Genomic DNA, 19,851 nt, shown 5'->3' on the forward strand with positions numbered 1-19,851 from the left:
GGAACACCTTTAATATGAAAGAGGGCAACAGAAACAAAAAGAAAAACATTCAACTAGATAAAACAAAGACTATCCAGGAAGCAGATAAAAAATGATCATATAAATTAAATAACCTTGGAGAAATAAATGAAGCATAAGATCACATACAATCAAATGTGAGAATAATGATATTTATCTCCCATTTACTTTTTCTCAGAAAGCTACTTGAGCAAAATAAGGGGTTTAACCAATTAAAAATAAAGTCATGGAATCCTGAAAACAAGGCAGAGGCAAAGAAAATTCACAAGGTGATGAAGCTTCATGGCTGACACTCTGAAACAGGTCTAGCAAGCAAAAGTATTCAGACTGAGTGAAGAAGATAGATGACTCTCCAGAAGGAATGTCTTCAAGGGCACAAATCAGAACTGATAGATGACCTAATAAAAAAGAAGAAACTGTATACTTTCATTGGCAAACTTGAAAAAGAATTGATAATAAATATATAAGAAGCAAAGCAAGAGAAAAAAGTAGATAATCATTGACTCTAGAAAAAAACAAAAATGTATACAAGAAAGAAAGTATAATAACAGTATATAATATAGCTTAGCTGTAGGCAATAATTACAGAGTTATAATAATGTAAACTCTAAAATATGATTTAACTTGATACTGTTGTGTAACTATATTAGAAGGAGAGAAGAAGAGAAGTGTGTGTATGTGTCTGTGTGTGTGGTAGGAGGGGGAGAGGAAAAGAAGAGTATTGGGAGGTTGGTGAGTGGGTGGCAAATCCTCATCTTCCATGGTAGGAAGTTAATAAATAATGCCTAAAATTGAAACTCAAAATTAGCTGCATAGACCAACAAGGGCTTAATATCCAAGATACAGACAGCTCACATAACTCAGTATCAAAAAACAAATCAACCAATCAAAAATTGGCCAGAAGACCTGAATAGACATTTTTCCAAACAAGACATACAGATGGCTAACAGGCACATGAAAAGATGCTCAACATCGCTAATTATTAGAGAAATGCAAATCAAAACCACAATAAGGTATCACCGCACACCTGTCAGAATGGCTATCATCAAAAAGTCTACAAATAACAAGTGTTGGAGAGGATGTGGAGATAAGGGAATCTCAAACACTGTTGCTGGGAATGTAAACTGGTACAGCCACCATGGAAGGCAGTACGGAGGTTCCTTAAAAAACTAAAAATAGAACTACCATATGATCTGGCAATTCTACTCCTGGGTATATATCTGGCAAAAATGAAAACACTAATTCGGAAAGATATATGCACCCCAATATTCAGAGAAGCACTATTTACAATAGCCAAGACATGGAAGCAACCCTAGTGCTTAATCCAACAGGTAAGAATGAAATATTGCCATTTGCAACAATGTGGGTAGACATAGAGAATATTATGCTTAGTGAAGTAAGTCAGACAGAGAAAGACAAATACTAAATGATATCACTCATATGTGGAATCTAAAAAAATAAAGACAAATAAACATATATACAAAACAGAAACAGACTCACAGACACAGAAAACTAGTTTATGGTTACCAAAGGGGAGAGGGGGGAGGGATAAATTAGGAGTACAGGATTAATAGATACAAACTACTCTGCATAAAATAGATAAGCAACAAGGATTTACTGTATAGCACAGGAAATGATACCCAATATCTTATAATAACCTATAATGGAATATAAACTGCAAAAATACTCAATCACTATGCTGTATACCTGAAACTAACATGATATTATAAATCAACTATAGTTCAATAAAAATTTTTAAAATAGCTGCATAAAAATTTCATTTAAATGAGGTAAATACAGAAATAAACACACACAAAAATATTAAAAGTTAATTCCTCTGAGGATTTTATTACTGTAAGTCTATAGTACCATTTGACTTCAACAAAATATATCTATTTTGCTTTGCCAAAAATATAGTATTCTTTAAAATTAATTATATGCTATCTCAGAAGAAATGGCTGGCCAATATATTATTTAGAAATTCAGATGTCACTGATATTGACTGTAAGTCATATTCAAACCCTTTTCCGAATTCACTTCGTTGTAATAGATATCCATATAAGAAGACAGAAGGAAACAATTCAGAATAAAATCCTGAAAAAAATTCTTCTTGGAATCTTAAAATGGAAAGACGTTTCATAGAATAAGATAAAGCAATTAAGAGAATGGGTTCCTGGGTCAGAAGTGAATTCAGATCCCAACTCTGCTACTTAATAACAATGTGACTAAGGTAAGTTACACCAGTGCTTCAGTTTCTTCCTCTCTAAACGGAGTATTTATCTAGCAACTACAATGTAAGGTGTTTTTAATGATCAAATGATAATCCCCATAAAGAGTTCAGTATAATGTCTGATACATAGTAAGTGTTCAATAAATACCAACTATTTTTATTAGTACTATGCTATGGCATACCCACCAAACTGACAATGATCTCCCATGACTGCTAGCATATACAACCCACTTCTGCCCCCCACAAATTAATCTAAAATTAACTCACCATAAAATTTATACCAATTTATACCTATATTATAAATAAGGGTCTATCTGATTAAAAACACCTCTTAATTCCACTATCATTTAAAAACAAATTCCAGATGAATCAAAAATTTATGCATAAGAAAATGAAAAAAAAACCTAGCAGAAAACAGAATATAAAATTCATCATATTTTTATCAATTTCCTGACTCATTCTTGGTATGACTTTCCTTTACTGCTAAATAAAAAGTTTAAAGAAATTATCTATTCAGTCATTTCCAATCCTCAAAAATCTATTTCTTCCAGAAAAAAAATGAATGGTAAGCCCTCTTCTCTAGTCAAATTTAATTTGAACATGCCATTTGTCTTTGGCAAAAATTTTAGAATCACAGATAAGCAGAAATTTAGGGAGAAAGGTCATGTGATTATAATTTATTAATCTATATATTTTATTAATTGAAGTATAGTTGATTAACAATGTCATGTTAGTTTTGGTGTACAGTAAAGTGATTCTTTTCCATTAGAGTTTATCACAGGATATTGAATATAGTTCCCTGTGCTATATAGTAGGACATTGTTCTTTACCTACTTTATATATAGTAGTTTGTATCTGCTAACCCCAAACTCCTAATTTATCCCTCCCTCATCTAGATATTTTGTTTCTTCTTCCTAGTTTAGTCTGATGCTTGGTCATTTCAATAGCTCTTAATTTTTAATCTACCTCTGATTCTGTGAAGTTTTAAAGACAGACTAATAACACACGTTTGTCATACCTTGGATTTGGTATTTCTCCAAGAATTTCATCTAATTTGTCAATGAAATTAATAAAATTAGACAATCCTTTTATATGTGTCCTTAAAGGATCAGATGGTGATGGTGCATATCCTTTCCCTCCAAGCTCTATTGTTCTAATAAATGATGTAGCCACCTATGAATTAAAACAAATAATTTGGTTATGTTTAATGATTTAAAGTTAAGTGTTTAACTTTAGTAAGTTAAAACTACACCTTATTTTATGAAGCTAGGCACATTTACATATTTCTAGGTACACAGGCAAAGAGAAGCACTTTTTACAACTCATGCCACATTTTCATTCAGAAGCAAATAATCAAAGAAACAACTGTCATGTATAATTCATTCCAGCAAGAGTGATGGCAACACAGGTGGAGACTAAGACTGAGGAGCCAAGTTAGGGACAAATTAAGGGTGTAAGAATATGTTCATAAGAGTATATCATTGTTGGGAATTCCCTGGCGGTCCAGTGGTCAGGACTCTGCACTGCCACTGCAGGGGGCTCCGGTTCGATCCCTAGTCGAGGTACTACGATCCCGCAAGCCACACAGCATGGCCATAAAAAAAGAGTATATCACTGTCTATAAAGAATTAGACAGTGGTATTCTATAAAAAATAAATATATTCTTAAATAGACTGACTACTGGCTACTGGAATTGTTATATGGAACAAAGGGATTTTTCTGTGTCAATTGTGTTGATTTATTCAAAGTTGAACAATTAATTCAACTCTTCCAAGCCTTAACTTCTTTATTTGTAAAATAAAGATTTAGACTAGATAATCACTTAGCCCCATCTAGCTTTCACATTTTAGGATCATTTGATCATGTGTAGCTCAAAAGGTCTTGCCTTTACAATGATAAAAATACATATATAATAAGATGGCTATACATTAGGCCATCTCCATCAAAGACAAAATGTTCTAAAGCTGTATTTTCCAAAGCATATCCTAAGAAAGGAAAAATATATGAAATTTAAATAATCTGGGGAAAGTTCCATAGTTCAATAACTTAGGAAACGACAGGTTAAATAACAAGGTTAACTTAAGCAGATTTCTTTATGGTAGGATTTCTTGGAAGAAGTATACATGCGTTACATATATCCAGTAAGAGTATACACGATTTCCAACTTTTTGCCCTTGGAAACATTTATTCAAAGAGCATTGAACAGGAACTTTTGCCTCTGGAAATAATTTATTCAAGGAGAATCTAACAGGGCTAGCACTCCGCAGAACACATGTAGGGAAACACAGCTTTAGAGAAATTCTCCCTTATGAACTATATATATAGTAAAATATATAGTAAAAAACAAAACTACCATGGATTTTCAAATACATGACATAGAACACATATTCACAATTTAAAAGTTGCTCTATCATAGTTACAAGAATTCTATATTAAGGTACATGGATCCACTGTTCAGAGAGTCTTTAAAATAAATATTGAAAATGTAACATGTCCATACCAAAAAGATAGACATCTGTTTCTCTCGAGCAGCATGTTTCAAATCAGTGAAGGCTTCTCTTCCAAGCCCTCTATCAGGAATATTGAGAATATGAGCCAGAGCCAAGTCGTTCTTTGAATTCACCAGCAGGTTTAAATATGAGTAGATAATTTTCTTTGCTAGTAACTGTACCTGTACAATAAAATATTTTCTTTATTGAAGATTTCTAAATTCATAAATAATCTTTTTATTTATTTATTTTTTATTGAAGTATACGTGATTTACAATGCTGTGCCAATCTCTGCTGTGCAGCAAAGTGACTCAGTTATACACACATAGACATTCTTTCATATTCTTTTCCATTATGGTTTATCAGAGGATATTGAATATAGTTCCCCATGCTATACAGTAGGACCTGTTGTTTATTGATTCTAAATGTAATAGTTTGCATCTACCAACCCCAAACTCCCAGTCCATCCCTCTCCCTCCCCACCGACCCTTGGCAACCACAAGTCTGTTCTCTATATCTATGAGTCAGTTTTTGTTTTGTAGATAAACTTATTTGTGCCATATTTTAGATTTCACATATAAGTGATATCATATGGTATTTGTCTTTCTCCTTCTGACTTACTTCACTTAGTATGATAATCTTTAGTTGCATCCATGTTGCTGCAAATGGCATTATTTCATTATTTTTTATGGTTGAGTAGTATTCCATTGTATACATGTACCACATCTTTATCCATTCACCTGTCGATGGACATTTAGGTTGTTTCCATATTTTGGCTATTGTGAACAGTGCTGCTATGAATATAGGGGTGCATGTATCTTTCTGAACTATAGTTTTGTCTAGGTATATTCCCAGGAGTGGGACTGCTGGATCATATGGTAACTCTATTTTCAGCTTTCTCAGGAGCCTCCACACTGTTTTCCATAGGGGCTGTACCAACTTACATTCCCAACAACAGTGTTGTAGGGTTCCCTTTTCTCCACACCCTCTCCAGCATTTGTTATTTGTAGACTTTTTAATGATGCCCATTCTGACCAGTGTGAGGTGGTACCTCATTGGAGTTGGGTTTTTTTTAACATCTTTATTGGAATATAATTGCTTTACAATGGTGTGTTAGTTTCTGCTTTATAACAAAGTGAATCAGCTATACATATATCCCCATACCTCTTCCCTCTTGCATCTCCCTCCCTCCCACCCTCCTTATCCCACCCCTCTAGGTGGTCAGAAAGCACAGAGCTGATCTCCCTGTGCTATGCGGCTGCTTCCCACTAGCTATCGATTTTACATTTGGTAGTATATATAAGTCCATGCCACTCTCTCACTTCATGCCAGCTTACCCTTCCCCCTCCCCGTGTCTTCAAGTCCATTCTCTAGTAGGTCTGCATCTTTATTCCTGTCCTGCCCCTAGGTTCTTCAGAACCTTTTTTTTTTTTTTTTTTAGATTCCATATATATGTGTTAGCATACGGTATTTGTTTTGCTCTTTCTGACTTACTTCACTCTGTATGACAGACTCTAGGTCCATCCACCACACTACAAATAACTCAATTTTGTTTCTTTTTATGGCGAGTAATATTCCATTGTATATATGTGCCACATCTTCTTTATCCACTCATCTGTCAGTGGACACTTAGGTTGCTTCCATGTCCTGGCTATTGTAAATAGAGCTGCAATGAACATTGTGGTACATGACTCTTTTGGAATTATGGTTTTCTCAGGGTATATGCCCAGTAGTGGCATTGCTGGGTCATATGGTAGTTCTATTTTTAGTTTTTTAAGGAACCTCCATACTGTTCTCCATAGTGGCTATATCAATTTACATTCCCACCAACAGTGCAAGAGGGTTCCCTTTTCTCCACACCCTCTCCAGCATTTATTGTTTGTAGATTTTTTGATGATGGCCATTCTGACTGGTATGAGGTGATCCCTCATTGTAGTTTTGATTTGCGTTTCTCTAATAATTTAGTGATGTTGGGCATCTTTTCAAGGGCCTACTGGCCATCTGTAGATCTTCTTTGGAGAAATGTCTAGTAAGCTCTTTTGCCCATTTTTCGATTGGGTTGTTTATTTTTTTGTTGGTCAGTTGTATGAGCTGTTTATATATTTTGCAGATTAAACCTTTGCCTGTCGTATCATTTGTAAATATTTTCTCCCATTCCAAGAATCTTTTTTTAATCCGCAGTAAAAATACTTATGATCATTCAATGACAGTATCTCACTCAGCTCTTTGGGAAAAGAGAATTGCCATATAAACCAAAAGTTTGGGTTGAACAATGAACATATCCTGGCTCATGAAACCAACTTGCCACCAATGAGAATCTATAAGTAAATAACAACTATCATAATTGTTGGAAAATGTCTCTTAGAAAATGATATAAAAGATACAGCTGCATTTCTGATGAGACCGGATCTCAGTTCCCTACATACATTTGCCACTAAATAATCACTAACAGTGAAGCTCCCTGAAGCGTAGGGCATGGGTCAACTGGCACTATTTGGTCCTATACCCATGTCTCTCTACAGGGCAAGATATAAGGGCTGAAGTTAAATTGTTAAATTTCTGAAGAATTACTAGATACTGACTTTCACAATACCAAATAACCAACTAAGTATTAAAATAAAGAGATTCAACCAAATGTTAGCAAATAATAGCAAGTAGTTGATGTTGACATTAACTGGCCTAAAACAGAGCTATAGACTGTTCAAACACAAGATAAGTAACATTTGTGAGAACTTGATAGGGGCAACAGGTCTTTCATATATACGGCACTTGTCCTTCACAGTCAAGTGATAAACCAGGGTATTCAATGATCTTTTTCTTAAAATTAGCTAACTATAGCTTTTCAAGGCCTTGCAACTTCTAGTATTACAAAAGTAATACTGTGAACTCCCACAGGTAACAACTACAAAATACTAGGTAAAAATTTTAAAACATAACTATGTAAAGACACTGGAAAGCATCCAAAAAGCAGACACAAGCTGGAGGAGAATTTAATGTTAGAAGAACTGCAACAAGAAGGGTAAGAATTGCAAGTTTGTGGTTATTCAAGGTCCTACAACTTCCAGTAATGGGGGAGATGCAACTTATCATGTGAACCCCTTAAATAACAAACATTAAATATTAAATAAAAAATTTTAAATAGTGTTTAAAGACACTGGAAAGTGTCCAAAAAATAGAGGCTGGAGGAACATTTAGTTTTAAAAGAACTGCAATAAGAAGGGTATGAATTAAGTTTGTGGTTTACTGGCCCAAGTTTCATGACTATAGAAGTGACTAAAGGTGCCAGAGATTAGAATTCAGAGCTGGGAAAACAGCTAGAAATTTAAAGGAGGAATTCCTGGAAACAACTGAGAGCATAAATAGCCAAAACCCCTAGCTGACAGCAAAACTATGCAAGCATGGGGAAGATTCCAGGGGGTCTATCAAAAACACAGACAGAAAACAGAAAGAAATATATTAGAAAGATTGAGCTATAAAGAATCAGAGCTATGCGTCTGAAGGTTTGCTAAACTGAGTGCACTCTACAACTGTGTATAGTTTAAGTGGCAGAAAACTGAAGCTGAACAGGCTTGAAATGTTAAGTATACAAAGCCAAAACCTGTCAGAACAACTGGAAAATTCATGAAAATCCCTAGGAAAAAGGAATCCACAAAAATAAGCTCCATATCTCCCCCAAATGCTTGGCTGACTGCCAAATTTGGCAGGCAGAGGGAAGGCTTACAAAAGCCAAGCTAAAAAAAACAGCAAAGGGAAACTATAAGAACAGATATCCAGGGCCTCCCTGGTGGCGCAAGTGGTTGAGAGTCCGCCTGCCGATGCAGGGGATGCGGGTTCGTGCCCCGGTCTGGGAGGATCCCATATGCCGCGGAGCGGCTGGGCCCGTGAGCCATGGCCGCTGAGCCTGCGCGTCCGGAGCCTGCGCGTCCGGAGCCTGTGCTCCGCAACGGGGGAGGCCACAGCAGTGAGAGGCCTGCATACCGCAAAAAAAAAAAAAAAAAAAAAAAGAACAGATATCCAATGCATACCACCAAGGAAACAAACTATGAAGTTGGAATCTAGGCAAGTTACCTGCCTACTAGAAATAAAAACCAATGTTCCTCAGAAGAACACGAGAAAAAACTGGAGTTGCTATAAAATATTACCTGAAATGTCTGGGTTTCATCCAAAAATTACTAGACAGCCAAAGAAAAAAGACTGTGACCCCTTCTTAGAATAAAAAGCAGTCAATAGAAAATGTCACCAAGTGGACGACATGTTAGATTTATCAGACAGAACATCAAAGCATCTGCTATAAATACAGTCAAAGAACTAAACTAAAATGTGTTCAATGAATTAAAGGAAACTATGTTATCAGTGACTTAATAGAAGAATGAGAACTGAAAAGTGGACACTCTAAAGAGAAAATTCTAGAGATAAGAAGTACAATAACTGAAACAAAATTTGCTTGGTGTGCTCAACAGCAACTTGAAGAAAGTGAAAGAAACTATCAGTGCACATATAGATATATCAATAGAAATTACCAAATCTGAAAAACAAAAGACAAAAAAAAAAGAAGAAGGAACCAAAGAAATCTGCAGGTCAATTTAAACAAGTCCAACATACATGTAATTGAAATCCCTGCAAAGGAGTGAAAAAACCAGAAAAAATATTTGCTGAAATTATGGCAAAAAGCATCCCAAATTTGGTGGAAAACATCAATTTATAGATCCAAGAAGTTACTCAAATAGGAAAACACAAAGAAAATCACTCCTTTACACTTAAACTCTGACATCCAAAGATAAAAAATCTTAAGAGCAGCCAGAGCAAAATGACACATTACATACACAGGAACAATAGTAAGGTTAATAGAACATCAAAAATTAAGTATGTAAGCCAGAAGACATTGAAACAACATATTATATGTGCTGAAAAATGATCTTCAAAATTACTTTACAATTACAATAGTCAAGACAGCACAGTATTGATTTCCTTCCCATGGCAGAAACTTGGAACCCAGGTGATATTCAGTCTTAATTTTCTTATTTCCTTTGAGGCACTAAGGGGTGCTTCCCTCTTATTTTCTAATATTGGGCTGGCCAGAAAGTTTGTTCATGTTTTTCTGTACCATCTTACAGACAAACTCGAACGAACTTTTTGGCCAACCCAATAGATACATTAAACAACAGAAAAACGTTTTTATGAACAAAGACTTCTCACAGGAGTATCCATTTTCCTGAAAACAGCACACAAATCTTGCTGTAAATTGCCAATGTTACAATTTAATTCTACCTTTCTTCTGTGAAAGAAGGAAAAAATATTGCTTATATAATGAGGGTCAGGAAGCTTTCAGGCCCATAAAGAGAAACTTAACCTGTCTCCTTATAAACAGTAATATATAGCATTCTAATATAAAAATATTACAATTTAGTCATTCCCCTAATGAGGGTCATTTAGATTCCTCCAAATTTTATTATAAGCATTGTTGCATGTATATTCTGATACTTATCTCCCTGTATATATGTTGAGTGTTTTTATAGTACTGCTGGGACTATAATGTACTTTTTTATTATTTTAATACATACTGCCAAATGTCCTTCACTTGTACCTATTTATACCCCCACCAACAGTGAAGGAGAGCTCCCATTTTCCTATATCCTGGCCAATATTTAATGTTATAAAACTTTAAAAGTTTTACCTATTTCCTCTGATTACCTGGAAGACTAGGAATCTTTAAAAATGTGTTGGCCATCTTTATTTCTTTTCCTGTTAAATGACTGCATGGCTTTCTTTTGTGTAATTTGTTTGCTTTTTTCTTATTCATAGTAGCTCTTTTTATATTCTAGATTTTAACCCACATATATTATGCACTGGCAAAGATCTTCTCTCAGTCTTTTGCTTATACTTTACCACTGTTAATAGAATAGGTCAAGAAACTTTACATTTTGTAATGATCAAATTCATTAATCTTTTCCCTAATTTTTTTTGCTTTCTGGGTCTTAAGAATCCTTCACAACCTTGAGATTATAAATGTTTCCTTTTAATAACTGAATACAAATTGTAAAAAAAAAAAACAAAAAAAGCATAGCATTTACAAAGGGACAGACACTCAGATCAATGAAACAGAATAGAGTCCAGAAAGAGAACTAACACAGATATTGCTATTTGATTTTTGATACAGGTGCAACAGAAGCAATAAAGAAAGGGCAGTCTTTACAATAATTGGTGTGGGAGCAACTGGTCATCCATATGCAAAACAAATAAACCTCACCTAAACCTCATACCTTTTATAAAAATTAACTCAAACTAGATCACAGACGTAAATGTAGAGTATAAAATTATAAAACTTTCAGGAGAAAACATAGGAGAATATCTTCATGACTTGGGATTAGGAAGACTTATTAGATATGACAGCAAAAGTACAAAACATAATAGAAAAAAATGATAAATTGGATTTCATCAAAATTAAATTCCTTGCATGAAATTCTCTCCTTATTCTCACACTCTCAACTACTTTCACCCTGCTCTGGAATCCTGTTTGTTTTTAATTCTTAGATGTTGCTCCCAGAATGTTCACTTGAAATCCTCTCCTTGCCTATTACCCTGTTAAAATAGACTCACAAATGCTAAACTCAACTTATGCTCAAAACTCATGAAATTCATAAGTCTATAAGTGACTGACAACTTAGCTAAAGACCCAATAATTTATCATCTTTAAACTCTAAGAAAATATTTTCCTTATTAAAATTAAGATTTCTTCATATTCTGTCTAATCACATTAAATTAAGAAGCACAAAGAGAGTTAAAAGGTAGAAATAAAACTTACAAATCAATAGGAAGTCTCTCAGACAGTGATAAAGGAAGTTTCAAGTTCATACACATCTTAAAAGCACTTCTAAAGATAACATGCTTTGGGATTATTTAACTTTCATGTAAAAAACAATTCTTAAAACATGTAAGGCAGTCAGGGTCAATTTCAAAAACCTCAATGGACAGGAAAAGGTTACCTTAAACATGGACTCAAAATATAACCTAAGCAAAATTCATTAAAACAAAAAGTTTGATGTGAACTCTATAAAACCATTTTTCTTAAATATTAAAGATACTAAATGTTACGTTTGAAGAGAGGCTCCCTGATTCTCCAGTATAAAGAAGCTATTCACATATTCTCTTTCTTATCACCCTGTTATAACTATGCATATGAACCAATTATAATTCTCTACATAAATATTAATACTTTCTGATACTTTGTCTATTTTATTAATCTTTCTACTATTTTATAAGTCCCCTGAGAGCAAATGATGTATCCTTAGGTCCTACAGAATGACTGGCATTAGAGCAGGTAATCAATCCATTCTTATTAATAAGTTCTCAATCAGCATTTGTTCAATGATAAACAAAAGAAAAATTAATACATGTATTTCCCCTTTTAGATATTTCAAAATTGAAACTACTGATAAAAACTTATCGGGAAGTTGGGATCAAATAAGTGCTCATATATTTTTATTAAATTGCCTTAAAAAGAAAAGTACTAAGATACAACTACATTAAAATCATCTTTAAGATCTGTCCTAAAATGATCAAGGGATCAATCCAAGAAGAAGATATAACAATTGTAAATATTTATGCACCAACCATACAAGCACTTCAATACATAAGGCAAATGCTAACAGCCATAAAAGGGGAAATCGACAGTAACACAATAATATTAGGGGACTATAACACCCCACTTTCACCAATGGACAGATCATTCAAAATGAAAATGAATAAGAAAACACAAGCTTTAATGATACATTAAACAAGATGGACTTAATTGATATTTATAGGACATTCCAACCAAAAACAACAGAATACACTTTCTTCTCAAGTACTCATGGAACATGCTCAGAATAGAATATATCGTGGGTCACAAATCAAGCCTTGGTAAATTTAAGGAAACTGAAATCGTATCAAGTATGTTTTCCGACCACAACACTATAAGACTACATATCAGTTACAGGAAAAAAAACGTAAAAAATACAAACACATGGAGGCTAAAAAATACACTACTAAATAACCAAGAGATCACTGAAGAAAACAAAGAGGAAATCAAAAAATACCTAGAGGGCTTCCCTGGTGGCGCAGTGGTTGAGAGTCCGCCTGCCGAGGCAGGGGACACGGGTTCGTGCCCCGGTCCGGGAAGATCCCACATGCTGCGGAGCGACTGGGCCCGTGAGCCATGGCCGCTGAGCCTGCGCGTCCGGAGCCTTTGCTCTGCAACGGGAGAGGCCACAACGGTGAGAGGCCCGCGTACCGAAAAAAAAAAAAATTACCTAGAAAAAAATGCCAGTGAAAACACGAAGACCTAAAACCTATGGGATGCAGCAAAAGCAGTGCTAAGAGGGAAGGTTATAGCAATACATCCTACCTCATGGAACAAGAAAAATCTCAAATAAACAACCTAAACATACACCTAAAGAAATTAAGAGAAAGAAGAACAAAAAACCCCCAAAGTTAGAAGAAGGAAAAAAATAAAAAAGATCAGATCAGAGCTTCCCTGGTGGCGCAGTGGTTGAGAATCTGCCTGCCAATGCAGAGGACACAGGTTCAAGCCCTAGTCTAGAAAGATCCCACATGCCGCAGAGCAACTAGGCCCATGACCCACAACTACTGAGCCTGCGCGTCCGGAGCCTGTGCTCCGCAACGGGAGAGGCCCCAACAGTGAGAGGCCCACGTACCACAAAAAAAAAAAAAAGATCAGATCAGAAATAAATGAAAAAGAAAGAACAACTACAATCCCGCAGGCTATGGAACAAAAAATACATTCAAAGAAAGATACACAAGATGAAAAGGCAGAAGGCTATGTACCAGATCAATGAATAAGACAAAACCCCAGAAAATCAACTAAATGAAGTGGAGATTGGCAACCTTCCAGAAAAAGAATTCAGAATAATGATACTGAAGATGATCCAGGACCTTGGAAAAAGACTGGAGGCAAAGATCGAGAAGATGCAAAAAATGTATAACAAAGACCTAGAACAATTAAAGAACAAATAAACAGAGATGAACAATACAATAACTGAAATGAAAAATACATTACAAGAAATCAACAGCAGAATAACTGAGGCAGAAGAACAGATAAATGACCTGGAAGACAGAATGGTGGAATTCACTGTTGCGGAACAGAATAAAGAAAAAAGAATGATGAAAAGAAATGAAGACAGCCTAAGAGACCTCTGGGACAACATTAAACGCAACAACATTCGCATTATAGGGGTCCCAGAAGGAGAAGAGAGAAAGGACCCGAGAAAATATTAGAAGAGATTATAGTCAAAAAATTCCCTAACATGGGAAAGAAAGTAGCCACCCAAGTCCAGGAAGCACAGAGAGTCCCATACAGGATAAACCCAAGGAGAAACACGCCAAGACACATAGTAATCAAATTGGCAAAAGTTAAAGACAAAGAAAAATTATTGAAAGCAGCAAGGGAAAAATGGCAAATAACATACAAGGGAACTCCCATAAGGTTAACAGCTGATTTCTCAGCAGAAAATCTACAAGCCAGAAGTGAGCGGCATGATATACTTAAAGTGATGAAAGGGAAGAACCTATAACCAAGATTACTCTACCCAGCAAGGATCTCATTAAGATTCGATGGAGAAATCAAAAGCTTTACAGACAAGCAAAAGCTAAGAGAATTCAGCACCACCAAACCAGCTCTACAACAAATGCTAAAGGAACTTCTCCAAGTGGGAAACACAAGAGAAGAAAAGCACCTACAAAACAAACCCAAAACAATTAAGAAAATGGTCATAGGAACATACATATCGATAATTACCTTGAACGTAAATGGATTAAGTGCTCCAACCAAAAGACACAGGCTTGCTAAAAGGATACAAAAACAAGGCCCATATATATGCTGTCTACAAGAGACCCACTTCAGACCTAGGGACACATACAGACTGAAAGTGAGGGGATGGGAAAAGATATTCCATGCAAATGGAAATCACAAGAAACCTGGAGTAGCAATATTCATATCAGATAAAATAGATGTTAAAATAAAGAATGTTAAAAGAGACAAGGAAGGACACTACATAATGATAAAGAGGTCAATCCAAGAAGAAGATATAACAATTATACATATATACGCACCCAACATAGGAGCACTTCAATACATAAGGCAACTGCCAACAACTATAAAAGAGGAAATTGACAGTAACGCAATAATAGTGGGGAACTTTAACACCTCACTTACACCAATGGACAGATGATCCAGACAGAAAATTAATACGGAAACACAAGCTTTAAATGACACAACACCAGACAGATTTCATTGATATTTATAGGACATTCCATCCAAAAACAGCAGAATACACTTCCTTCTCAAGTGCGCATGGAACATTCTCCAGGATAGATCACATCTTGGGTCACAAATCAAGCCTCAGTAAATTTAAGAAAATTGAAATTATATCAAGCATCTTTTCTGACCACAATGCTATGAGATTAGAAATGAATTACAGGGAAAAAACCATAAAAAAACACAAACACATGGAGGCTAAACAATACGTTACTAAATAACCAAGTGCTCACTGAAGAAATCAAAGAGGAAATAAAAAAATACCTAGAAACAAATGACAATGAAAACACAACGATCCAAAACCTATGGGATGCAGCAAAAGCAGTTCTAAGAGGGAAGTTTATAAGTATACAAGCCTACCTCAAGAAACAAGAAAAATCTCAAATAAACAATCTAACCTTACACTCCTAAAGGTTAGGAGTGTAACCTTACACTCCTAACCTTACACTCTAGTTCCTAAAGGAACTAGAGAATGCAGATTAAAAAACCCAAAGGTTAGCAGAATGAAAGAAATCATAAAGATCAGAGCAGAAATAAATGAAATAGAAACAAAGAAAACAATAGAAAAGATCAATAAAACTAAAAGCTAGTTCTTTGAGAAAATAAACAAAAGTGATAAAATATTAGCCAGACTGGGAGAGGACTCAAATCAATAAAATTAGAAATGAAAAAGGAGAAGTTACAACAGACACCGCAGAAATACAAAGCGTCCTAAGGGACTACTACAAGCAACTCTATGCCAATAAAATGGACAACCTGGAAGAAACGGACAAATTCTTAGAAAGGTATAACCTTCCAAGATTGAACCAGGAAGAAATAGAAAATATGAACAGACCAATCACAAGTAATGAAATTGAAACTGTGATTAAAAATTTTCCAACAGGGTTTCCCTGGTGGCGCACTGGTTGAGAGTCCGCCTGACGATGCAGGGTACACGGGTTCATGCCCCGGTCCAGGAAGATCCCACATGCCATGAAGCGGCTGGGCCCGTGAGCCACGGCCGCTACGCCTGCGTGTCTGGAGCCTGTGCTCCGCAATGGGAGAGGCCACAACAGTGAGAGGCCCGGGTACCACAGGAAAAAAAAAAATCTTCCAACAAACAAAAGTCCAGGACCAGATGGCTTCACAGGTGAATTCTATAAAACATTTAGAGAAGAGCTAAACACCCATCCTTCTCAAACTCTTCCAAAAAATTGCGGATTAAGGAACACTCCCAAACTCATTCTATGAGGCCACCATCACCCTGATACCAAAACCAGGGAAAGATACTACAAAGAAAGAAAATTACAGACCAATATCACTGATGAATATAGATGCAAAAATCCTCACCAAACACTAGCACACAGAATCCAACAACACATTAAAAGGATCATACACCATGATCAAGTGGGATTTACCCCAGGATGCAAGGATTCTTCAATATATGCAAATCAATCAATGTGATACACCATATTAACAAATTGAAGAATAAAAACCATGTGATCATCTCAATAGATGCAGAAAAAGCTTTTGACAAAATTCAACACCCATTTATGATAAAAAAAACTCTCCAGAAAGTGGGCATAGAGGGAACCTACCTCAACATAATAAAGGCCATATATGACAAACCCACAGCAAACATCATTCTCAATAGTGAAAAACTGAAAGCATTTTCTCTAAGATCAGGAACAAGACAAGGTTGCTCACTCTCACCACTATTATTCAACGTAGTTTTGGAAGCCCTAGCCACGGCAATCAGAGAAGAAAAAGAAATAAAAGGAATACAAATTGGAAAAGAAGAAGTAAAACTGTCACTGTTTACAGATGACATGATACTATACATAGAGAATCCTAAATATGCCACCAGAAAACTGCTAGAGCTAATCAATGAATTTGGTAAAGTTGCAGGATACAAAATTAATGCACAGAAATCTCTTGCATTCCTATACACTAATGATGAAAAATCTGAAAGAGAAATTAAGGAAACACTCCCATATACCACTGCAACAAAAAGAATAAAATACCTAGGATTAAACCTACCTAGGGAGACCAAAGACCTATATGCAGAAAACTATAAGACACTGATGAAAGAAATTAAAGATGATGCCAACAGATGGAGAGATATACCATGTTCTTGGATTGGAAGAATCAATATTGTGAAAATGACTATACTACCCAAAGCAATCTACAGATTCAATGCAATCCCTATCAAATGACCAATGGCATTTTTTACGGAACTAGAAAAAAAATCTTAAAATTTTTATGGAGACACAAAAGACCCCGAATAGCCAAAGCAGTCTTGAGAGAAAAAAACAGGGCTGGAGAAGTACAGGTTTCTGGTAACTGACTATACTGCTGAACTGAATGAATAAGCATTTTCAGAATGCTAATGGTAAACTGATGAATTCATAAAAATGCTAACAAAAGATCAAAATTAAAAAAATTAATTACATGGGACTCAGTGAACTGAGGAGGATGATTATAATTTTTGTGACTTTCTGTTTGAATAAAAGAAAGGAAGAAAGAAAGAAAGAAGGAAGGAAGGGAAGAAAGAAAGAAAAGGAAGGAAGGAAGGAAGGAAGAAAGAAAGGAAGAAGGAAAGAAAAGAACAGAAAGAAAGAGAAAGAGAGAGAAAGAAAGAGAGAGAGAGAAGGAGGGAGGGAGGGAGGAAGGAAGGAAAGAAGGAAGGAAGGAAGAGAGAAAGAAAGAAAGAAGAGAATCTTCTGGTAGTGAGTTGAATACTTGGGGAGGCACAAAAATCTTTAAGAACCCTAGGTTACCATTAATGCTAGAGAAAGAGAGTACTCAATGAAATGTTCTTCAGCACTTTTTGAAAGTTGTTTCTTCTACTTTAAATAAGTAGTATATTACTCTCTGGGGACTCAACTTAGCCTCATACTACTCCTGAAACTGGAAGATTATTTTATACGGTAGAACATACTACTGCTAATATTAAGTATTATTGTTGTTATTGTTATTACTATTATTATTAATAGTAGTAGGAGGTTACTTTTCATCATTAAAGTGCTTTCACATATATTAAAAAAAAGATGTCCTAAAATTTTATAAAATAAGGTATAACATAGTTTTCTGCTTCATTTCAAGAGTCCTTTTATATTTACTTTCACAGTAAATCATAATATTTCATGTGAATCTATAATGCAAAGTTTACATTTTAACCTCACAGTGCAATAGTCTGTCTAAAACATACAGGAAGTGTGACACAATTTCCCAAAAATCAAAGCAGAGGAAAGAGATATTCACATTGTAATCAGAAATTTCTTTACTCTTTCTACATTTAATTTCATGTAATCTGTATTTCACTGTGCTTCTGCTGTTCAAAAATAATGAGTTTACTAATATGTATATGTCTGATCCTTATTGGGTACAAGACCAGGACTTAAACTCCCACATCTACAACTTGTTCTTAAAGGCTAGCAAATTCTATCCTTCTGATCTGTGATGTTAGGCAAACATCAGGGAAAAACATCTTGGAGTCCTCACAGTTAGAGTGTTTCTTCTAACTCATGGCTGCAATTGGAAATCCATCCCTATCATTATGGTCAGATAACATGGCAGTTATGGTTTCCCTGCTCTTGTATTTGCAAGTGGGTTTTAAAGAGGCTCTCTGGAAAAGCATTCCACATAAATACAGTTATGATGTCCAGAAGTAAGGGCTTAAATTGAAAAAATCCACAAGATTGAAGCTTTTACCCAGATACCAAAAATAAAGATACTGTTCCATTTATCTGTTTAATAAACTGATTCTATCCATACCACAAAATATTTGCAATGTTTGTTTAGAAGTTGAACAATTTTATTTAAGCTTTTTGACAACTTCAAGTTGCTCTTCCTAACCCTTAACTATTACTGAAATGCATATGTTCAATCTCAATTTGAATAAAGTCAGTTTTTCTAAATTGATATTAAAATTTATGCAAGTATTGTTTTTATTTGTCAACACATAAATTCTTACATATAATGAACAAACAAGATTGGACTATAACTAATATACTCGTAGAATTTTTTTATTTAACTGATTATTTTCTTTTGGGGCCTTTATTCTGTTTTTCCCTTCATTACTTCAGAATTTCTAAAGCAATAGTTTAGTACCTCAGGGAAAAATAAAATAAGGAAACAAAAATATTGTTCCTCCAGTCCATTTCATTCATCTACTTGAGGAACTGGTGTGACATTAGTAAGCATTTGGTGATCAAAATATATCTTTTTAAGACTGTAGCCCAAAAAGTCACTTTGGAATTTTAATAGAAATAAAATACTTTGCAAAAGAAAAATCAGAAGTCTGCAAGTAACAGAAAAATGGTTGAGAGGATAGCTGCTATCTTAATAGTCCGCATAAAATCTAATCCATCAGCTAACTGGTAGATAAAATTCTCTTAGAAAATATAATCCAAGAAGGCAAAAGATAAAAAGTAGAGGATTAACACCACGAAATTACCATTGTTTGTTAAATGAGAAAACTATATGCTTACAATGAAGACCCTTCAGTTTCTATATACTATAATTCTTTTTCATGGCTATCCCTTTAATATTATTTTTATCATAAAATAAGTTTATTGATGACAACTTTATATAATTTACTGCCGGTGTTTGAGATATGCAGGATCCTTATATCAATATGTAACTGGGGACTTCCCTGGTGGCACAGTGGTTAAGAACCCGCCTGCCAATGCAGGAGACACGAGTTTGATCCCTGGTCTGGGAAGATCCCACAAGCCAAGGAGCAACGAAGCCCGTGTGCCACAACTACTGAGCCTGCGCTCTAGAGCCCGCGAGCCACAACTACCGAGCCCACGTGCCACA

The 19,851-nt window shown here is 35.1% G+C and overlaps 1 protein-coding gene across 6 annotated transcripts in view; it reads right to left on the minus strand.

Moving 5' to 3' along the window:
* The window catches only part of PARPBP (PARP1 binding protein), a 79,061-nt gene that overhangs the window by 28,569 nt on the left and 30,641 nt on the right, over window positions 1-19,851 (minus strand). For 5 of the 6 annotated variants that reach the window (XM_060112109.1, XM_060112106.1, XM_060112110.1 and 2 more), the window contains 2 exons: window positions 4,748-4,918; window positions 3,266-3,420 (listed from right to left, as the gene is read on the minus strand). In XM_060112109.1, the coding sequence (XP_059968092.1) occupies window positions 3,266-3,420; window positions 4,748-4,918 (326 nt within the window). Of the gene's footprint in view, window positions 1-322; window positions 417-3,265; window positions 3,421-4,747; window positions 4,919-19,851 lie in introns of those variants that run through there. The other variant, XM_060112112.1, reaches the window with a different exon arrangement.

Source organism: Mesoplodon densirostris, chromosome 11 (assembly GCF_025265405.1).
Source record: "Mesoplodon densirostris isolate mMesDen1 chromosome 11, mMesDen1 primary haplotype, whole genome shotgun sequence".
Taxonomy (NCBI): domain Eukaryota; kingdom Metazoa; phylum Chordata; class Mammalia; order Artiodactyla; family Ziphiidae; genus Mesoplodon; species Mesoplodon densirostris.